The sequence below is a fragment of the Urocitellus parryii genome, chromosome 6 (genome assembly GCF_045843805.1).
Source record: "Urocitellus parryii isolate mUroPar1 chromosome 6, mUroPar1.hap1, whole genome shotgun sequence".
Lineage (NCBI taxonomy): Eukaryota > Metazoa > Chordata > Mammalia > Rodentia > Sciuridae > Urocitellus > Urocitellus parryii.
The window spans coordinates 36103279-36124305 of record NC_135536.1 but is presented as its reverse complement, the minus strand read 5'-3'; the positions used below and the strand labels follow the sequence as shown (position 1 = coordinate 36124305).

General features: G+C 40.2%; 1 protein-coding gene across 1 annotated transcript; it reads left to right on the top strand.

Annotated features, from left to right (window-relative positions):
• Positions 1–10312: 10312 nt before the first annotated feature.
• Positions 10313–20032, top strand: Haus4 (HAUS augmin like complex subunit 4). The gene is made up of 10 exons (XM_026406075.2): positions 10313–10622; positions 12200–12276; positions 15029–15171; positions 15262–15393; positions 15817–15951; positions 17799–17895; positions 18590–18735; positions 18873–19003; positions 19363–19431; positions 19575–20032. The coding sequence occupies exons 2-10, from the start codon at positions 12222–12224 to the stop codon at positions 19756–19758; spliced, it is 1092 nt and encodes a 363-aa protein (XP_026261860.1). The 5' UTR covers positions 10313–10622; positions 12200–12221; the 3' UTR covers positions 19759–20032.
• Positions 20033–21027: the final 995 nt, after the last annotated feature.

Below are 21027 nucleotides of genomic sequence, written 5' to 3'. Positions count from 1 at the left end.
TTAGCCAGATCCATTTTCTTAACCTCTATCACTTAGTCTCCTACTGAAAATGCTGACTCCTCCGGACAGACATTCCACACTTGGGGATTATTCCAAGATGATGTCCAGTCATCCTGGGAATTCCATAAAAGGGGCCTCTGAGTGAGAGGGGGAGAGGTCAGGTTCATTCAACAGGGTACTAGTGGGTAAAATGTACTTCTTAGAGATAAATTTTCTAAAACTAGACTACTTGTTCTGTAGGCCTGGGAAAACCAAAAACTTGTGTAGCTTTACATCTGTCCCTTCAGTTTTTTTGTTTTTTGTTTTTTTTTTTACTCTGGGGATCTTAACTGCTCTGTCATCTGACCTTTTGTTTCTTGTTGTGATTTTGGCCTCCCTCTGTTCCTAATCTAACTGAATCTTTTCCTTCTAGGTCTGTGCTGATCTGTCCCAGCCCTGGGACTCCCTAAGACACTTCTTGCCAATAGGCTACTATTCCTTTCTTCTGAAGGAAGACATAACACCTTAGAAGAGCAGGCTGTGATAGAATAACCCCAGCTGCCCCACATCATCAGTGGTGGGCTCCCCATGTGTGTCCTGCATCCCACCCTGGAGCCTCCATTTTTCCTGTTTGCTGGGAGACTGTTCCTCTTTAATTTTTCTATTTAATATTTACAGTTGATAGTGAAAAATTCATGAGGTAGTGTGAAGGTAGACACTGTTTGGCCAACTTGCCACCCAATTTTCTTTTTTCTTTTTTCTTTTTTATTTTCTTTCTCTTTTTTAGAGAGACAGAGAGAATTTTAATATTTATTCTTTAGCTATTGGCGGACACAACATCTTTTGTTTGTATGTGGTGCTGAGGATCGAACCCGGGCCGCACGCATGCCAGGCGAGCGCGCTACCGCTTGAGCCACATCCCCAGCCTGCCACCCAATTTTCATCAGCAGCCACTAGTTCTGAGGTGAAGAAAGGGTCTGACAGCAGAGTTAAACACTTTGCTCTGGACACCTCTAGTTGCCATTGGCCCAAATGTGGATTATCAAGAACTAGGCTGAGGGGCTGGGGAGGGGCTGGGGATGTGGCTCAGCGGTAGCGCGCTCGCCTGGCATGCGTGCGGCCCGGGTTCGATCCTCAGCACCACATACCAACAAAGATGTTGTGTCCGCCGAGAACTAAAAAATAAATATTAAAAATTCTCTCTCTCTCTCTCTCCTCTCTCACTCTCTCTTTAAAAAAAAAAATTAAAAAAAAAAAAAAAAAACTAGGCTGAGGAGGTTCTCTCTCTGCTTAAGTCCTTAGAGACCTGACTGTCCTGCCCTCCACCACCTGGAGCTCTTGAGGCTAGGGAAATGCCAAGATTCCATTTATAAATTAGATTGGAGATTCCTCAGTCTGGGAGGAGGTAGAGAAAGCTATATCTAAGCACATAAAGCCAGTTGGATAAGGCCTTCAGTGTACCTATAAACAGAAAGAAGAGCAATAGTATTGAAATAAAAGATTGGGGGGAAAAATAAAACAGGTAAGCTAAAACGTCTTTTTAGTTTTTCGTTTTAGAAACACCAATAAATACCCTAGAGCTGGCTGGGGTCATTCAGAGCTCTTATGATAAGGCTCCACAAAGGTCTGGCCAATCTCAGTCCTCTCTGATCTTTTCTACTTTGCAGACTGGGCCTCTGCTGTGCCAATCTTATTGAGGACCTTGGAACGTGCGCATTTGGCCCCAACTGTAAAGGACTAAGGCTTGACCTTGAAAACAAAAGCAAGTTGTTACTGGGACTTATAGATGAGATCAGGCTAACTGTGATAGGAGAACAATCATCAGAGGCAAATTCTGTTTACTGCAGGTGTTATTTCACCTCCATTCTTACTTGGAAAGGAGAGTGCTGACCCAAATGAGGGGAATCAGGGTGCCATACAAGCAGGGAGGGACAGGTCAGGAGGAATAACTACTGAAAGGTACTAATTAGGCTTAGAAAGTTAGAACCAAGAGAGGTTGATTTTAGAAGATAATCCAGTTACCTCATTTTATTAAAGAAGAAGTAGAAACTGAGTGATGGTGTGATTTACCCAAGGTCATAGCTGAATGAAGACTATAACTTTTGAAGACTAATAAAGAACTGTTTCCCTCTCTTCCTATGTTCTGTCACAGGGACTCCACAAGTGAGCAGAAAAGCTTTATTTATCATTGTAAATGAGATTCACACTTCATTATGACAGAGAATTCAGGAAAGACAAGAAACACGAGCAACAATATTGAAAACTTTGGGTTCTTACCAGTGTTTTTTCGTTAATTAGGACTAACTAGCCAAAGTACCTTTAGTAGGACTTTAGGAAAAGCATGGGAAATATATTGCAAGACAGTCCCTGCCCTTGAGGAGGTCACAGTCTAGCCAGGGAGACACACACATAAAATGACTTGAGAAGATTACAAGCAACATGTCAACAAGTGCAAAGTAATTGATTGTTACAAATAAAAGACCTAATGCTGCAGGGTACAGAGCATTGATGAGTGAGACTTTGTCTGGCTTTGTCTGTAGATCAGAAGGTGACAGCAATCAGGCTAAATTCTGCCCCCAAATGCATTGAGTTTAGACCACTGGAAGAATTGTTGCTGTTATTCTTGGTGCTAGATATTGGACTCAGGGCCTTTGTGCATGCTAACACACTCTGCCACTGAGCTTACACCCCCGGCCCTGTCTATTTTCTTTTTAATATTGTATTAGTTGTTAGTGGACCTTTATTTACTTTTATGTGGTGCTGAGAATTGAACCCAGTGCCTCACACGTGCTAGGCAAGTGCTCTACCACTGAGCTACAGCCCTAGCCCTATTTTTTTTTTATATTAAACCCTAGTTGATAAGAAGAAAATGCCAGCTAATAAGTGCAGAAGAAAAGATAGAATTGGAGGGGGGGGGGAAGCATTTTGTGAACTCCAATAGAATTATTGATTCTGGCAAAAATTTATTAATTAGTGTTTTAAAAAAAATAGGTGAGGTTGGGTCTGGTGGTACATGTCTGGAATACCAGCTATTCAGGATGCTGAGGCAGGAGGGTTGTCAGTTCGAATGCAATCTGAGCAATTTAGCAAGACCCTGACTCAAAATTTGAAAAAAGGGATGGAATGGAGCTTAGAGGTATAGTGCTTGCCTAGCATGTGCAAGGTGCTGAGTTCAATCCCTAATACAGAAAAAAAAAAAAAAGTTGAAACTGCTGAGAGACTTAAGGGGCTTAACAATTCAATGCACAGTTTTGGATTCTCTATTGGTATAAATAAATTACTATAGAAGATATTTTGGAGTCAATTAGAAACATTGAAATATGGACAGGGGATTAGATTAGGTGAAGATTTACTGAGCTAGAACAATCAAAATCATTAACAAGGGGCTGGGGTTGTGGCTCAGTGGTAGAGTACTTGCCTAGCATGCATGGGCACTGGGTTGGATTCTCAGCACCACATAAATGTAAAATGGGGATAGTGTGTCCACCTAAAACTAAAAATAAATAAATAAATAAATAAATAGAAATAATTAACAAGCAGGTTCCAAATCCATATTTATAGGATAATCACATTTTGTTTTTAAAATGTCTACCCGGGCACAGTGGTGCATGCCTGTAATCCCAGTGGCTCAGGAGGCTGAGACAGGAGGATCGGGAGTTCAAAGCCAGCCTCAGCAAAGGCAAGGTTCTAAGCAACTCAGTGAGACCCTGTCTCTAAATAAAATACAAAATAGGACTGGGAATGTGGCTCAGTGGTTGAGTACCCCTGAGTTCAATACCCAGTACCAAAAAATAAAATAAAATGTCTATTTATTTGTGAAGAAAAAATCTAAAAGGATTTTCACTAAGATGTTATCAGTGATATGAGTGATGAGAATATGTTTTTTGTTACCCTACATTTTCTATTTGTATGCAATACATGTGTATTGCCTCTATAATAAAAATAAGCTATTACAAATAAAATGTTGCCAACATTTACAATTCAGGAGATTTCATATAAAATTTTGATTATTATTTGTGAAGAACTGCATCTCTAAAGTTTTTTTAATAATCAGAAGATATGTCACCCTGGGCTTCCATTACCACATGGCAGCAATGGCTTTGCTGTTGCCACTCTATAGAGTGACCACACACATCACTAGACATCAGGTCTAGATGTCCACTGGAATTGAATGATGAATGATCTTGTTTTTTTTTTAAGAGTTTTATTTTAATTCTTTAATACATTTCTTTGTGTTCCTCATTTCTTTGTGTGTATGGGGTGGGGGTGGTCTATGATACTCCGGGTGGAACCCAGGGCCATGGCACATACTAGGCTAGCACTCTGCCACTGAGCTACATCCTAGCCCTGATGGGCACACAAGTCCTGATGGGTACTTCTTTATTTGATGTTTTCCCTTAGTTTACTTAGTCACAGTACCCACACTCTAAAGTCTGTCCTTCACACATTGTATACCTGCCTGGCTCCTGTAGATGTTAAGGACAGTAACTCCTGATTTGGATGATTCTGATGAGCTCCCTATATATACAGTCTTCAATTTTTTTTTTTTATTTAGTTGTAGATGAACACACAGTATCTTTATTTGTTTTTATGTGGTGCTGAGGATTGAACCCAGTTCCTCATACATGTGAGGCAAGCAATTTACCACTGAGCTACAGCCCCAGCCCAGTCTTCAATTGTTAATCATTTAAAAAAACCAATATATTAGTTTTGAAATGCTACTCAAGAAAAAAAAAACATCAATTCCAGAATGATCTGTGCCTTCCTTTTTTTTTTTTTTAAATAAGGCAAACCAGGGCTGGGGATGTGGCTCAAGTGGTAGCGCGCTCGCCTGGCATGCGTGTGGCCCGGGTTCCATCCTCAGCACCACATACAAACAAAGATGTTGTGTCCGCCAAAATAAATAAATAAATAAATATTAAAATTCTCTCTCTCTTCTCTCTCAAAAAATAAAAAATAAATAAAAATAAATAAATAAGGCAAACCAGTCATGGGAAACCCAGATGTAATAATCTCCTTAGCTACTCTGGTTGCATATTGTAAATTAGATGAGAAAAATATATCTTTGGTAAATAGAATATAGAAAGTATACTAAATTGCCAACTTCTTCAAAGTTTTGCTTTTTTTTTTTTAACCATAGAAGACATTTTTGAAATTCACAATGTTAAAAGTTCTTCCCAGGCATAAAACTCTAAATGCCCTTTGGATGGTCTGTTTCTCCCACTGGTTCTAATAAGATTTTTTTTTTTTTTTTAAAGAGAGAGTGAGAGAGAGAGAGAGAGAGAGAGAGAGAATTTTTTAAAAATATTTATTTTTTAGTTCTCGGCGGACACAACATCTTTGTTGGTATGTGGTGCTGAGGATCGAACCCGGGCCGCACGCATGCCAGGCGAGCGCGCTACCGCTTGAGCCACATCCCCAGCCCTCTAATAAGATTTTTAAAGGAGAAAATCTCCTCCATATGCAACTCAATGTAAGACAGTGTTACCATCAGTTTAAAGTCCAGGGAAATACTTTTATCAGCTTGGCACACGATTTCAAATTATACCAGCATACCCAATTGTTATAATAAGAACTGCACACGTGTTTCCTGTCTAGCTTTTCAAAATGATACACTAGTCTTCCTCTCTGATTCCTCTCATATTCCTTTGGTAAAAACTGTTACTGTTTCAGTCTGTCCCATTTTTGAGTCAAATTTCTCATTTTTTTTTAATATCTAAAATTTTTTATCAGGCCTAGTTTATATGCTAGTTCTCTGTAGGTTCTCAAAGTAAAACCAGTTTATATAACAAGTTTCTGTGACCAGATAGGAAACCCTTGAAAACACAAAGGGCAGGGTTTGAAATCTTCTTTGAAGTGTTAAGCAATTGCAAAAATGGCACATTATGAACATTTGTTCTGAAATTTTCATTTGATGCCATAGGTTGATTACATATTTTATCTTCTTGTTTTCTTCTCAAATCATGTACTTAACAATGGGCATGAAATTTTCTGGCTTAGTCATCAATCGTTGTCACTCTGAATACCTTCATTTTCCACTCTTGAAAATAATTCTGAAATCTTTTGACTGCAAGTAAAATTTTTTCTTCCTGAAACTAGTTTCTCAGTCTATAATATCAAAATATATTCAAATACTTTCAAAGTGGTATAGTAAGGGAGAATTGAACCCAGAGATGCTTTACCACTGAGCTACATCCTCAGCCCTTTTTATTTTTTCTTTCTTTATTTTTTGGTGGTGCTGGGGATTGAACCCAGAGCCTTGTGCATGGGAGGCAAGCATTCTGCCAACTAAGCTGTATACCCAGCCCACACCCCCAACCCTTTTTATTTTGAGACAGGGACTCACTAAATTGATGAGGCTGGCTTTGAACTTGCAATCCTCTTGCCTCAGCCTCCCAAATTACTGGGATTACAGGCCTGTACCACCATACTATATGCCTCACCCAAGTTTTCCTAAATGATCAGTTACGTGTGATTCCAAGTTTCAAAGATTATTTAAATGTCCTAGATTTGCAACCAGTTGTTTTAAACCCATAGTTTTTAGTGTGAAAATATATTCTTACTTGAAGGTTCCCATTAGTATAATAAATAGAATACTAAATACTCACCTGGAATCACTCTCTTGAGCACTATTTTGTTGCCTGCCTGGAGTGGGAGACAGAGTGCCTGCAATATCCTTGTAAATTTTCATTCTTCTTGGTAATTTTATTTTATGTTTTCAGTACTGGGGTTCTCTACCACTAAGCTGTATCCCAGTCCTTTTTAGTTTTTGTTGTTGTTGTTTGTTTATTTTTCAGTGCTGGGGATTGAACCAGGGCCTCCATATTTGGGAAAGTACTTTACCTCTGAGCCACATCCTCAGCCCCTTTTTAGTTTTTGTTTTGAGAGAGTCTGGCAAACTTGTCTCAAAATTGCAATTCTCCTGCCTCAGCCTCCTTAATATCTGGAATTCCAGGCTCTTCTTTGTAATTTTAAACAATACAACAAAGAACTGTTCAAGTCTGAAAAAATTAAGTGAACTTTTTCTCAGACTCCCATTTACATTTATCATTAAGTTAAGAACATATCTATGGCAGGAAGATAGCAAGTTCAAAGCCAGCCTCATCAATTTAGTTAGACTCTGTCTCAAAACAAAAAGATCAAAAGGGCCAGAATATAGCTCAGTGGTATAGCATTCCAGTACTCCAAAAAAAAAAAAATAATAAAATAAAAAATAAAAATAAAAAAAAAAAGCATACTTGAGCATGTCTCGGCCACAGCATTAAAGAGCACTTAAAAAGCTGAATGATTATATTTTGCATATGGCATACCAGAAGCTGAGATGAACAACACTGATGAGGAGATTGACCTATAAAGGTCAAGCATTCCACAGAAGAAACAAAACCATTTAAGGTATTAGAACTGGGGGAGGGGAGTGTTTAAAAATTCATTATTTCAACAAATAAATTCATTATTTCAACAAATAAATGCCTCTTATTCTATATGTCCTGAGATTGATAACTTGGGGTGATAGAGGAAGTGTCTCCTTGAATACAAACCCAAACAAATCAAAATTTTAAAGGAGATTTCATATTACCTCTCAACAACAAAAAAGACATGAACTTAAAAAAATGGATTATTGATACTAGTAACATGTATGAATCTCAAAAGTAATTATGATGAATGAAAAAAAAAAAAACCAAGCCAACAAAAAGGAGTATTTATTTATAAAAATCTAGAAAGTACAAACTAATTTATAATGGCAGGGAGCAAATCAGAGGTTGACCAAAGGTAGAAAAGCTGGGGAGGAATTGCAGAGGGACATAAATAAACTTTTATTTTTATTTTTTATTTTATTTTATTTTTTTGTTACCAGGGATTGAAACTATGGGTGCTTTACCGTTAAGTTACATTCCCAATCATTTTTATTTTTTATTTTGAGATAGGTTCTTGCTGAGTTGCAAAGGGTCTCTTAAGTTGTCAACCCTGGCCTCGAATTGCAATCCTCTTGCCTCAGCTTCAACCAGTTGCTGGGATTACAGGCATGTGCCACTACATCCAGCACAAAGAAACTTTAAGAGGGCGAAGAATATGTTCATTATCTTGAGTAGTGATGGGTTCACTGGCGTATAATTATAGCAAAATTTATTTAATTGTACACTTTAAATATTGTATGCCAAAAAACCTCAAGAAAGCTTAAAAATATGTTCTGGAAAATAGGAAGGAGAAAGACAGAAAGAAAAGTGGGGAAGAGAGAAAATTCTAGGGCCTCTCTCATAATTCTTTCTTGCTCAAGGACACAAGATGGTGTCTGATTGTAAGATTTTTTTTCACAGTACTTCGCTGCATTTTTAACTGCCAGGATGGTCTATAAGCCTCAACTTTAGTCTTATGCTGGCCAATAAAATCCCTCATGCTGGTTCTATCTCCTCTTGGACCTGAAGTGCAGTTTATACTTCTTGTCTCTGCCTCCATTTGCTGGGATGTTTCTTCCGTTCTAAATGATCCAAATTTTTTCTCTCCTTTCAGGCCTAGCAAAAATAAGATTTATTTCACAGTCTTTCCTATCTGTTTCTGCAGAAAAAAATTCTGTATTCTCTTCAAGTTTCTCTAGTATTTATAATCTAAACTGCTCTTTTGACATCTATTTGCTGCCTTGTATTATTTTCTTTTCATGTGCATCTTCTCAACAAGACTATGAACTTCTTCAGATCAGAGACTAAGTCATATATATATATTTTTTGTCTCTGCCAAGGCACTTAATAATAAGTGCTTAATAAGTGTCAATTTAAAACATCTCACTTTTGTAGTCTTTCCAATGCACTTTCTAGCCATTATCTCATTTGATCATTACATCAACACTTATGAGAAGGAGAAGCTAGAAATATGTTATTTCCTCCTTTTGACAGATAAGGAAACCTGAAGCCCAAGGTCACACAGCTTGTTAGAGAGAGACAGGGAACAGACAATTGAGAGAAAGGTCTGATCCAATTCAAAGTTTCCCACCACTGTCTTCTGCATCCTGCCACCTGAAGACAAGGCTTCTGCATGCTTCACCTCCTCATTCCCCAAGTACTTCAGAGCTACTTAGCCAAAGCTTTGTAGTCCATATTTGAGAACTCGACAAATTTGGGAGATGAAATTTCAGTAGGTTTCTGATCAGTCACCAAAGCATGCTTGCTATTTTGTTCCAAGTGCTGTTTGTTAGGGACATTATGCCTGATATTTAATGATGCTGCACTACAGAATTGAAGAAGCATAAATGATTTTTAAAAGCTTTAGAAAATGACAGCACTCTAGTATTAAACATCAAAGGAGGCAGCTGAGAAGCTGACCAAGGATATGAAATTTCTGCACTGGACCACATCATTCCTCCATTATGTATACTGGTAGAATTTTCTAGCTGGTACTATAGGAAAAGGTGAAACATTCCATTTCTCAGCACACCTTGCCGGTGAGGTCCCCCAGCTTCTTCTCTAATGCAAGAGTTGATAACCCTGGTGTGGTTTACACACACACACACACACACACACACACACACGTATTTTTTTTTCTCTTTTTTTCCCTAGTGCTGGAGATTGAACCTGGGGCCTCACGCTGGGCAAGTACTTCACCACTGATCTACACTCCCAGCCCATTATTTTATTTTTTATAATTCATCTCCTAACTAGATTAGATTCCAGTCAACTTTGCAAAAAGGGTGCAGGTGGGAGTGGGGGCTGGGTTTAAGACAGAGGTAAATGAAGAATGAGAGATAAAGCAGAGGGCAAAGGAGCCTGAGAAAGGAGAGCAGACCCAAAGTGCAGAGAGCTGTGCCAGGCAAGAGGTGAGCCAAGCCCAGGCGGGGCTACCCGCTCGCAGGATGCGGGATGGAGGCAGGTCTAGGAAGGTTCAGCAGACCATTGTGGCAGGTTTAGGTTTCTGGACTGCTACCTTGACTTTAACCTCTTCGCGCCTTAGTTTTCCCCTCTGTAGAATGGGTATGATGGTAACTTCCCCGTAGGAAGCTGCAAGAACTAAATGAAGCAAGGGAAGTAAACGTTTGACATAGCGCCTGACTCATCGTAGGCCCTCAATAATGTGAGTTATGAATACCATTTTCCCAACATTTGTCCATAAACTGGGAAAGGTACCAAGAAGGCACAAAACGACCTTCCTGAGACCGCTCTTTCGCAGACAGTTCCACAACCCGGGTTCGCGGCCGTTAGGGACCGAGGGCGCGCGCCAGGAGAGGGGCGGGATCTGTCGTTCCCGCCTTGAGTTGACCCCGCCCCCCTCACTGCGGCCTCTAGTGCACTTTGGGCTCCAGCCTTTGACCCGGCCTTCCCGCGCGGTCCTCCCGGACCTGGCTTCCCCCCGGTTCTGCGCGGGGCCCGAGTGAGAAGTTCCGGAGCCCCGCTGGCTGGGTGTCGACGCGGTCCGCCAGCCCGCCCAACCCCCCTCGGCACTGCCTCGGGAGCTACAGCTTCCCCAGAGTGTGCAGGTTTGCTTTCGAGGGGTGGCGGGCTGCGCTGCGGGAGAGGAGCGCTTGGAAGGTCAATCCGGCCAGCCCTCGGTCTCCGGCCGCGGAGGCCGCCCTCGCCCTTGGGAACCCTTGGCCGCCCAGACAGAAGGAGAGTCGGCGCCGGAGAGCCCGTACTGCATTTTGATTCATCTTGGGCCTTGTAAGGGTCACATCTTGTGAAAATACCTGTAAAATCAATTTAACGTTCAGTGCAGCGTGTAAAGACAGCTCTAAGAATTTAAAAGACGCCTGAGTCAGAACATTTAAATGCTTGGGTCCCTGTAGCAGCGTTTTAACACGTCTAAGTGCAGAGGGTGGAGAATCGAGCCTGATTGCCGCCACCGTTCACGCCCTGTAACATTTTAAAAGGGTAAAGAAAAATACCCATAAAAAAACCTCTAGGGAGGGAACAGCTGACTTATTGAAATTTGGATTGGTCCTCATTTCCATGTGCGAAATTTGCCTGCAAAACTTTTTATTTGCTGGCTTAGATCAACAATAAACCGAATTGTTAAAAATACTGAGCTTAACTAAATAGTGGCTTTTGTTGACAAGTCGATGGTGTTATTAATTCTTAAAGTCTCATCCAAGGCAGGAGTCGTTATCACAGTTTTGCAGGTGGAAAAAAAGTTTGGCATAAAAAAAAAAGCATTTCCCTTAAATTCACACAGAAGCAACAGTGGAGCTGTAGATTTAAGTACTAGCATTCTAGAAGCCTTCTTAGCTGCGGCCCCCAGTAGACCATGTTACAAAACAAATGAGTAGTTACTTTGATGTTACTCATAAAAGGAGCGAGTAAACCAAATGTTCTGTGAACATGAAGTGTTAAATCATAATGACCTTCAATGTCTGTTTTGCTTTGGGAGACTCAGCTGCCCTTTGGAGTTTGATACCTCACCAAGAGTAGAGGGTGGAGCAAAAACATAACATGGAAAATAATGTCAAGGGAAGAATTTTGTCTTCTGAGTCCAAACAGTGCTCATCTTTACTGCCCCTCTAAGGTCATTCTTTTCAGTGTGTTCCATTATTCTGGCAAAACAGCTGGAGCTCAGGACCCAGTCTCACCTTTGCCTCACTCTGTCTGCACTGACCTGTCAGTCTTCCTGTCATGCTCTTTCCTCCAGGTGCTCTTTACTAATGCTGTTATGTGAAAACCAGTTGTTGTGCAACTGTGGAATGATCTGTCATTCCTGAAGGATGATTCTAGAATTTAATGATCAAAAACTACCAACAATTCTTCAATGAATGGACACACACACACACAAACACACACACACATACAATTATTGTGGAATTTGGTAGCTGAGTTATTTTGGGGGAAAAAAACAGACTTTTGATTGTTTTCTCCTCTTTCCCCAGTTCACTCATAACTGGAAAGCAGTAGCTCAGTTTTAACTTCAACATAATAATGGTGCTGGTGGGGGATCCTCCTGATTAGACCTTGGTGAATTGGAAAGTTTCTTTTTTAGAAACAAGCTCCTCCTTTTTAGAAAGCTTGGAACAAGTGGAGACATTTATGTGCTTGGAATGCCAAACATTTTGGCACTTGTAAGTCTGTCCATGAAACTGTGTAAGAGCTTGGAATCCTGGATTTGTGATATAGCCCCTCTCTGTAAGTAGCATCCCTGAGGTTCCTTCCCAGCTTGTGGATAAAAGAAACTCAATGCCAAGGTAGTTTAATCTGGAGCAGCCAGCTATTTATTCATCTTTTGTTTTCTTTTATTTGGTTCCACACAGATAAGAATCCCAAGAAAATTAAATGGCATCTGGAGATTTCTGTTCCCCTGGACAAGGGATGGAAATACTTCAACAAGGTAAGGGTAGATATTTGCAAAAGGTTTGCTGACTTACCCAGAGAGGTCTTATTCAGGTTCTTGCCTTCTTTAATAAAGAGAATTTTTTTTTTTTTTTTTTGGTATCAGGGATTGAACCCAGGGGAGCTTAACCACTAAGCCACATCCCCAGCCCTTTTTAATATTTTATTTAGAGACGAGGTCTTGCTGAGTTGCTAAATATCTTGCTAATCTGCTGAGGCTGGCTTTGAACTGGAGATCCTCCTGCCTCAGCCTCCTGAGTTGCTGGGATTACAGGCGAGCACCACTTTGCCGGCTAATAAAAAGGATTTGTAATGTCTTATCAGTTTGTTTTCTATTACAAAAGTCTAAGCTTCTAGGAAAACTAGGATACATGAGAATTCTTGAACAGTCTCTTAATGGAAACAGATTACCCTAACTCCTGTTAAGTGTTGGTGTACTATCTGCTTGTGCAGTAGCAAGCATATTTTAAAGATAAGGGTGGCTAGCTAATTCTTTGAAGGTTTCCTTCTTACCTGTATCTTGAATTTTCTTATATCTTTTTTTTTTTTTTGTACTTGAGATTAAACCCAGGGACACTTAACCACTGAGCCACATCCTTAGCCCTTTTTTATATTTTATTTAGAGACAGGGTCTCATTGAGTTGCTTAGGGCCTAGCTAAATTGCTGAGGCTGACTTTTGAACTCATGATCCTCCTGCATCAGCTTCCCGAGCCACTGGGATTACAGGCATGTGCCACCACTCCCAACAGATTTTTTTCTTAATATATATATTTTTTAGGTTGGCACAATGTCTTTATTTTATATTTATGTGGTGCTGAGGATTGAACCCAGTGCCTCAATCATCCTAGGTGAACACTCTACCACAGAGTCACAACCCCAGCCCCACTCCCAACGATTTTTCTCACATCTTATTCTTCAAAGTCTCAGCTCCTGCTGGGTGCAATGACACATGCCTGTAATCCCAGTGACTCAGGAGGCTGAAGCAGGAGGATTGCAAGTTCAAAGCCAGCCTCAGCAATTCAGTGAGGCCCTGAGAAAATTGATGAGATACTGCCTTAAATAAAAAATAAAAAGGGATGGGGATGTAGCTCAGTAGTAAAGCACCCCTGGGTTTAATCCCTAGTGTCCCCATCACACACAGAAAGTCTCAGCTCCTTCTGTATCTTGAGTTCTTTCCATATCTTGAATCCTTGTATTTCTTAAATTCTCCAAGAACTTGAATTTCCTATATTTTTACTATTTCCATATTGAATCCTTCAATATTTTAGAGGGTGAAGGGATGGGGAAGAGGGAGAGAGGGGGAGAGGAAGAAGGGAAAGAGATATTGAGATTCAAACTTATTATTCTCTAAAAGAACCTTAGGTATGATGGTCCAAAGAATGAAAATTTTAGTGTTTGGTAAGTAGATGTAGAAGATTCCAGCAGAGAGCACCCAAAAAAGAGATGGAAAAAAAGCTCTGACTATATGGAATAACTAGAGAATCCTAATTTCCTTCATTTTTTCTCATGCTTGTGCTCTTCTGTGTCTACATGCATTATTCCTCAGTTCTACATAAAATAATTAGAATTTGTTATTTTTTTTACATACTCTAAAGGTATATCTTTCCTTAGGCTTGCTTATATGACTAGAAATCACAGTCAAGTTGGAATTTTAAAATGTATGTTTTTCTATTTTGTTCAAGAACTCTAGTAATTCTGAATGAATTTAGGGTACTGAGTGATCCCTATTAAAATGTATTGTGTTTTTTAAGGTTTTTTGTTTGTTTGTAGTTGTAGATGATAGAATGCTTTTATTTTATTATTTTTATGTGGTGCTAAGGATTGAACCCAATACCTCACACATTCTAGACACATGTTCTGCCACTGAGCTATAGCTCAGCCCCTAAAATGTCTTTTACTGTTGGTATGTTATTATTTTTGTGGTGCTGGGGATTGAACCCAGGGCCATGTGCATGCAAGGCAAGCACTCTACCAACTGAATTATATCCCCAGCCCAACCTTCTTTATTTTTTGAGACAGAGTTTCACCAAGTTGCTGAGGCTGGCCTAGAACTTGTGATCCTCCTGAGCTGCTGGGATTACAGGCTTGTGCCACCATGCCACGCTTGTTGATTCTTTTTGTCCCATCTTTACCAACTGCATTTCCATTTTCTTCCCTCTCTTCCTGCCTTTCTTTTTGTGTGTTTGGGATCTGGGGATCAAACTCTGGGCCTCATGCATACTAAGCATGTACTCTACCACTGAGCTATATCCCTAGCCCGCACATTTCCATTATCTAAGTCCTTAACTTTATTGGGTACTCATTTCCCTTTGAAATGAGTTTTATTCACAGGCATAGTGGCTTATGCCTGTGATCCCAGTGACTCAGGAACCTGAAGCAAAAGGATGAGAAGTTCAAGGACAGCCTCAACAACTTAGCGATAGGATACCCTGTCTCAAAATAAAAAATAAGGGCTAGGGGTGTAGCTCAGGAGTAAAATGCCCCTGGGTTCATTCCCCAGTATCACAAAAAAAAAAAAAAAGGAGAAAAAAAGAAAGAAATGAGTTTCATTTTACATCTTTGGATATAAAATAAATATTACTTTGAGTATTATTTCTAGTTTCTAATTTGTTAGTTTTTCCTTTTAAATCCATGAGATTTAGAAACTTTTCTAACCAAAAACTCAGGTGTTTTGGAAGTGAGTATTATGTTCAGTTATATAAACTAAGCATCCTTACCTTTTTGCTTTTTTTTGTCCCTGTGCCTTAAGTGTGTAGCAAGCAGTTTCCTCCTTGTAACCTGAGGGAAGAGGACCTGTTACAGAACCCCTATTTCAGTAAGCTGCTGCTGAGTCTCTCACAGCATATGGATGAGAGTGGCTTAAGTCTCCTCCTGGCAAAAGAGCAGGCTCAGGTAAGGGCCCTGAGAGAAGGGATGACTGGAGGAAGGGAAAGTTCTTTCAAGAGAGAGGTTTCTATCTGGGATAAATTTTTGGTTTTCTAGGCATGGAAGGAAATTCGACTGCATAAGACAACATGGTTGAGGTCTGAGATTTTACAGAGAGTCATTCAAGAGCTGCTTGTGGACTACTATGTGAAGACACAAGACACAAATTTAACATCTGAGGACAAAAAGGTGAGGCCAAAGAGATGAGGTAAGGTGTGTTACCAACTATAGAAATGACCAGGCCAAATGTGGCTTGCTTTGATGATGTGATCTAGGGCAAAGAAGAGCTTTGAGGAATGGGTTATTAAAAACAAAATGGGTTGTCACTCGAGATAGCTCACATTCTTCCTTGAATGTGTATCCACTTTCTAAAAACACCTCTGTCTCTGCCTTAAACAAAAGAAAAGAAAAACAAAAATGGATTGTAGTTATTGAGGAAAAGAGTGTGTTATCAAGGTTTTGAAATGGATTGACAGAAGGCATTCGCAGCTGAAGGGGATGACAGCTGAAGAGAACTCTGAAAGTATGAGAACTGGTTCATGGGGATGGAACAGGTGGAGTAGGAGATGTTTTATAGTCACCTCTTTTTGCTTTCTATTCTCTCTTTCTCAGTTTCATGAGACCCTTGAACAGCGGCTCCTTGTGACTGAACTGACACACCTCTTAGGTCCTAGCCAGGAGAAGGAGATACCTCCATTGCTAGGGCTGGAGAAGGCGGACCTTCTGGAGCTCATGCCACCGTCAGAGGTTTGGAGGAAAGAATACTGGGAACAAAGAAGCAAAGTGTTTTATTTTTCCCCATATCTTTAGGATTTTTTGTTAAGCTTAATTGTTTTTGCCAAAATGATACATATCTATGGTGGGCAAACTCAAAGAATAAGAAAAACATTACATAGAAACAAATAAAAGATGGAATATTACATCTGAAAACATACTATTATTATAAAAGCTTGATATAAATAATATTATACCTTCTATGCATACATAGATAGTGTAATCTGTTTTGGTGTAATACATTGTGGATTTTTTTTCTAATCAAGAAATAGAATGAGCAGTATGTGGTGGCGCATGCCTGTAGTCCCAGAGGCTTGGGAGGCTGAGGCAGGAGGATCGCAAGTTCAAAGCCAGCCTCAGTAACTTAGTGATCCTCCTTTAGTGAGAACCTGCCTCAAAATAAAAAATAATAAAAGGTTGGGGATGTGGCTCAATGGTTGAACACCCCTGAGTTCAATTGTCATCATCAAATAAATAAATAAATAGGATGATACCTGCGATAGCACTCTTAGCATAGTGTCTAGGCACATAGTGCTATGTCCTTTAAAAAAAAAAGATTTTTTTTTAGTTGTAGATGAATATAATACCTTTACCTTTATTTTATTTATTTATTTTTACATGGTGCTGAGGATTGAACCCAGTGCCTCACACATGCCAGGCAAATGCTCTACCACTGAGCCATAATCCCAACCCTAGTGCTATGTTTGTTTGTTTGTTTTTTAGTTATAGATAGGCACAATATTTTTATTTTGTTTATTTATTTTTACATGGTGCTGAGGATCAAACCCAGTGCCTCACATGTGCAAGGCAACTGCTCTGCTACTGAGCCACAACCCCAGCCCATATGTTCTTTTTTTTTGTGGTGCTGGGGATTGAACCCAGGGCCTTGTGCATGCAAGGCAAGCACTTTACTAACTGAGCTGTATCCCCAACCCCATATGTTCTTATACCATTAGTTTAAATCACTGCTAGGACTCCATTATATGGATATACCATAATTTGTTTGACTTTATTGATGGGTATTAAGGTTATTTCCATATTTTTGCTGTTAGAAACTATAGTGAGATGAACATGCTAGTTCATGTGTCTTTGCCTTTGTATATATTTTATTTCCCTAACATTTGTGCTAAAAGTGGTATCACTAGATCAGAACATACATACATACACAGAACACATTGGTACATACTGCCACACTATTCTTCAGAAAGGTGTTTCTAGTATTCCTAGTTCCCATATTTTCACAATGGGATCATATATATATATATATATATATATATATATATATATATATATATATTAGTTTTAGGTGGACACAATATCTTTATTATATTTTTATGAGGTGCTGAGGATTGAACCCAGTGCCTCACGCATGCCAGGCGAGCGCATGCTATATCCCTAGACCCCCAACATTGGATCTTGACGGTCTTTTTACTTGTTTCTTTTTTTTATGATGCTGGGGATTAAATCTAGGGCCTTGTGTATGTTAGACAAGTTCTCCACCACTGAGCTACAACCCACTCCCTCCTTTTGCTGATTTGATAAACTAAAAATGAGTCTCCCTGATGTCTCTTTAAAAAAATTTTTTTTTTTAATTTTGATATAGGATTTTGTTAATTTGCAATGGATGAACTTAAATTTGTGATTGTTCTACATCCTAAGTAGCTGGGATTACAGGTGTGCTGCGCCACACCCCACTTCTCTGATGGCTCTTGACATGTTTTCTGTGGTTAATATTAAGGTTGTATCATCACATATTCATTGGTGATATTTCCCTAGTTCTAACAGTCTGTTTGCACCACCTTTTGCTTTGGTGGTTATAGGATTTTGTGCAGATGAAAGCTCGTCTCCAGCTGGAAGTGGAGGAACAGCTCAAGAGGAAATGTTTCACTCTACTCTGCTACCATGACCCCAACTCAGGTGAGTGCTGGTCCTCTGTTCTGCTCACAACTGGCCTTCAGGGTTCATGGTCTACTGTTTTTTGAGAATAATGTATTTGAAGTATCAGAGATACCTATGTGCTTTGTTTTTGGTGGAATAAAAATAAATGTTTTTGTAAGGACTCCTTTGATTTAGCAAGGTGACAAGTGGAAGTGTTCTCCTGCTGCAGGAAGAGATGAGTTCTCTCCTCAGGAGGATCACAAAGGCAAAGGGAGGAAAGGTCAGGCCTATAGGTGTTCTCTTATCTCCCCCCCCCCCCACCCCGCTCTGTGGCTTAAGAATTCAGGGCCAGTGTAAAACTGTGGTACACACCTGTAACCCAGAGATTTGGGTGGTCGAGTCTGGAGGAGTGCAAATTTGAAGCCAGCCGGGGCAACTTAGTGAGACCCTGTCTCAAAAAATAAAAAGGGCTGGGGATGTAGCTCAGTGGTAGAGCATCCCTGGGTTCAGTCCCTAGTTACACACAAACACACACACACACACACACACACACACACACACACACCAGGAATCCAAAGTAAGAGTGAAGAGAACCTGACTATGAGAACCAGGCATCAGAAGAAAACCTGGGAAGTCAGGCTTCAGAGCTAGATGTGGTACAGGGACATCGAATAAAGCCTTACAGAGGACAGTAGCAATTAGAATTTCACCAGCTCTTTATCTCTTTGCCCAGATGCTGACAGTGAAACCCTGAAGGCAGCAAAGGTATGGAAACTGGCAGAGGTCCTAGTGGGTGAGAAGCAGCAGTGCCAGGATGCTAAGAACCAGCAGAAGGAGCAGCTGGTACTGTTGGAGAAAAAGAGTGCCACCTACTCTCAGGTGTGTGGAGGCAATGTGACAGTCTCCACTTTCCTTTACTCTGACCCCACAGCACATTTAGGCAAGTCAAGGATTTGATTTGCCCTCCTTTCTACTCTCTGTTCTTACACCTCTTCTGCTTACTCTTGGGGGATCAGGTACTTCTCCGCTGCCTTGCTTTGCTGCAGAGGCTTCTTCAAGAGCACCGACTGAAGACTCAGTCTGAGCTAGACCGCATCAATGCCCAGTACCTGGAAATCAAGTGCAGTGCCATGATCCTTAAGCTGAGGTAAGCTGTGAGTCTTGTGGATCTAAGGGATACTGTCTTATACCTCACCCCTCCATCTCTCATCCTTATCTCTTTTTTTTTTATCATGACTAACTTTTTGTGGATATCCAATAAATGCTGCACAGCAGCATTAGCCTTTGGAGTACCCAAAAGCTTTTTAATATTCTTGAGTCTTTTATTTTACAGACTTATGAAATAGGTGCTTTACTGTAAGATCAGTTGCTCAAGGATTCAGAGTAACCTTGTTTATCCCATCATTGTTTAGCCTGCATCTTGACTGTGGGTAGGCACTGTGTTCATTCTTAACTCTGATCCTGTCAAGGATCTTCCACATGACATTTCTTTCTTTCCTCTGTCAGGATGGAGGAGCTAAAGATTTTATCTGACACTTACACTGCTGAGAAAGTGGAAGTTCATCGTCTCATTAGGTGAGAACTCCCAGGAATCTGTATAGTTATCCACAGCTTGTTCCCACTCCCTCCTGACTTGTTCATTTTAGCATGTTCCTTTTCTTGTCTACTTTCTGAGGACAAGCATCCTTATATTGAACCTTCTTTGCCCGGGCTCTTAGGGACCGTTTAGAGGGAGCCATTCGCCTACAAGAGCAGGACATGGAGAAATCTCGACAGGTTCTGAATACCTATGAGGTCCTTGGGGAGGAGTTTGACAGGCTGGTAAAGGAGTACACCCAGCTCAAGCAGGCAACTGAGAACAAGCGCTGGGCCCTCCAGGAATTCAACAAGGCCTACCACTGAGTGTCTGCAGAGCCAGGAAGCATGATTTACGCACACCACTGCTGCCTCCTGTTTCTGCTGAAGGGACCACCTCCACCTGGGGCTTCCTTCACTATAAGGGGGTGGGGGGGGGCACTTGCTGAAAACACTGCAGTCCTTTAAGCACCCTCCTGATTTATTTCCCTTGTTTACAATGACTGGGTCTTTTTTGGAAAATGTAGCAAGCAGATTTATATAATTTTATGCATAGCTGTTTGTCAGTGTCAGTCCTGTGTTGTGTTTGATTATTTCATGAATAAAATGATGATGTTATATCTTAGGATTTTAGTCATTTTCCCTGAGTAAAGATGGAAAAAGAACATCAAAGTCTGTGTGGAGGGCTGGGGATATGGCTCAGTTGGTAGAGTGCTTGCCTAACATGCACAAGACCCAGGGTTCAGACACCAGTACCACAAATAAAAAAATAAAATAAATTCTTAATTATCATAAATAATCAAGAAACCAATTTAAAAAAAAAAGACTGTGTGGATGAGGAGGAAGAACTGAGGGAATCCAAATAGAGCCAGATCTATAATGCTTATACAAATAGGAGGTAGAAGTGCCAGCCTGCCCTCATTGAGTCTTAGAGGCTTCATTCTGGGTAAGCAGAAGTGGATTAAATCTGGGCTTGCTCTTGATGAACAATAATCTTCAGAGGAGTGCTAGGTGCTGAGGTAGATAGGAAACTATTCTGTCACTGTGGCTAACGGTAGGGAAGTTACTATAAAGCAGTCAGGCATTCAACTCAGTTATATAAGGACACAAGCCATTTGTGCTCCTGGTTCTTTCTGGTTGTGATTTGAGGGCCATATGTCTCTCCAAAAGCAGGGGTGGGAAGAGATTACCCTGAGGAACCAAGTTCTACCTTACAGCAAGGTAGATGGGTTTGACTGGCATTGAAATTAGGGAATGGGAACAAAAACAAAAGGCCTCTAACCTTCTAAATTAAAGAACCTACTCAGCTTCCCCACCAGTTTTTGGGGAGACTGGTTCAGGCATTCTTCTATTGAGGTGAAATGATGGTCTGCATTAGTGTGGGAAAAATTAAGGTCTTGAAGTCAATTATATATTTCTATAAATGGTGTTTACCACTATTTTTTTATACACAAATTTTGATCCCCACAAAAAATGAACAAATAGATAATGAAAAAAACTTAGAGTCAATATTGCTTAATTTTATAATGTCCCCCCCAACTTTTTTGGGGGGAAGTTTTTGAACCTATAGAAAAATTGAAAGAATAGAAGGATGAG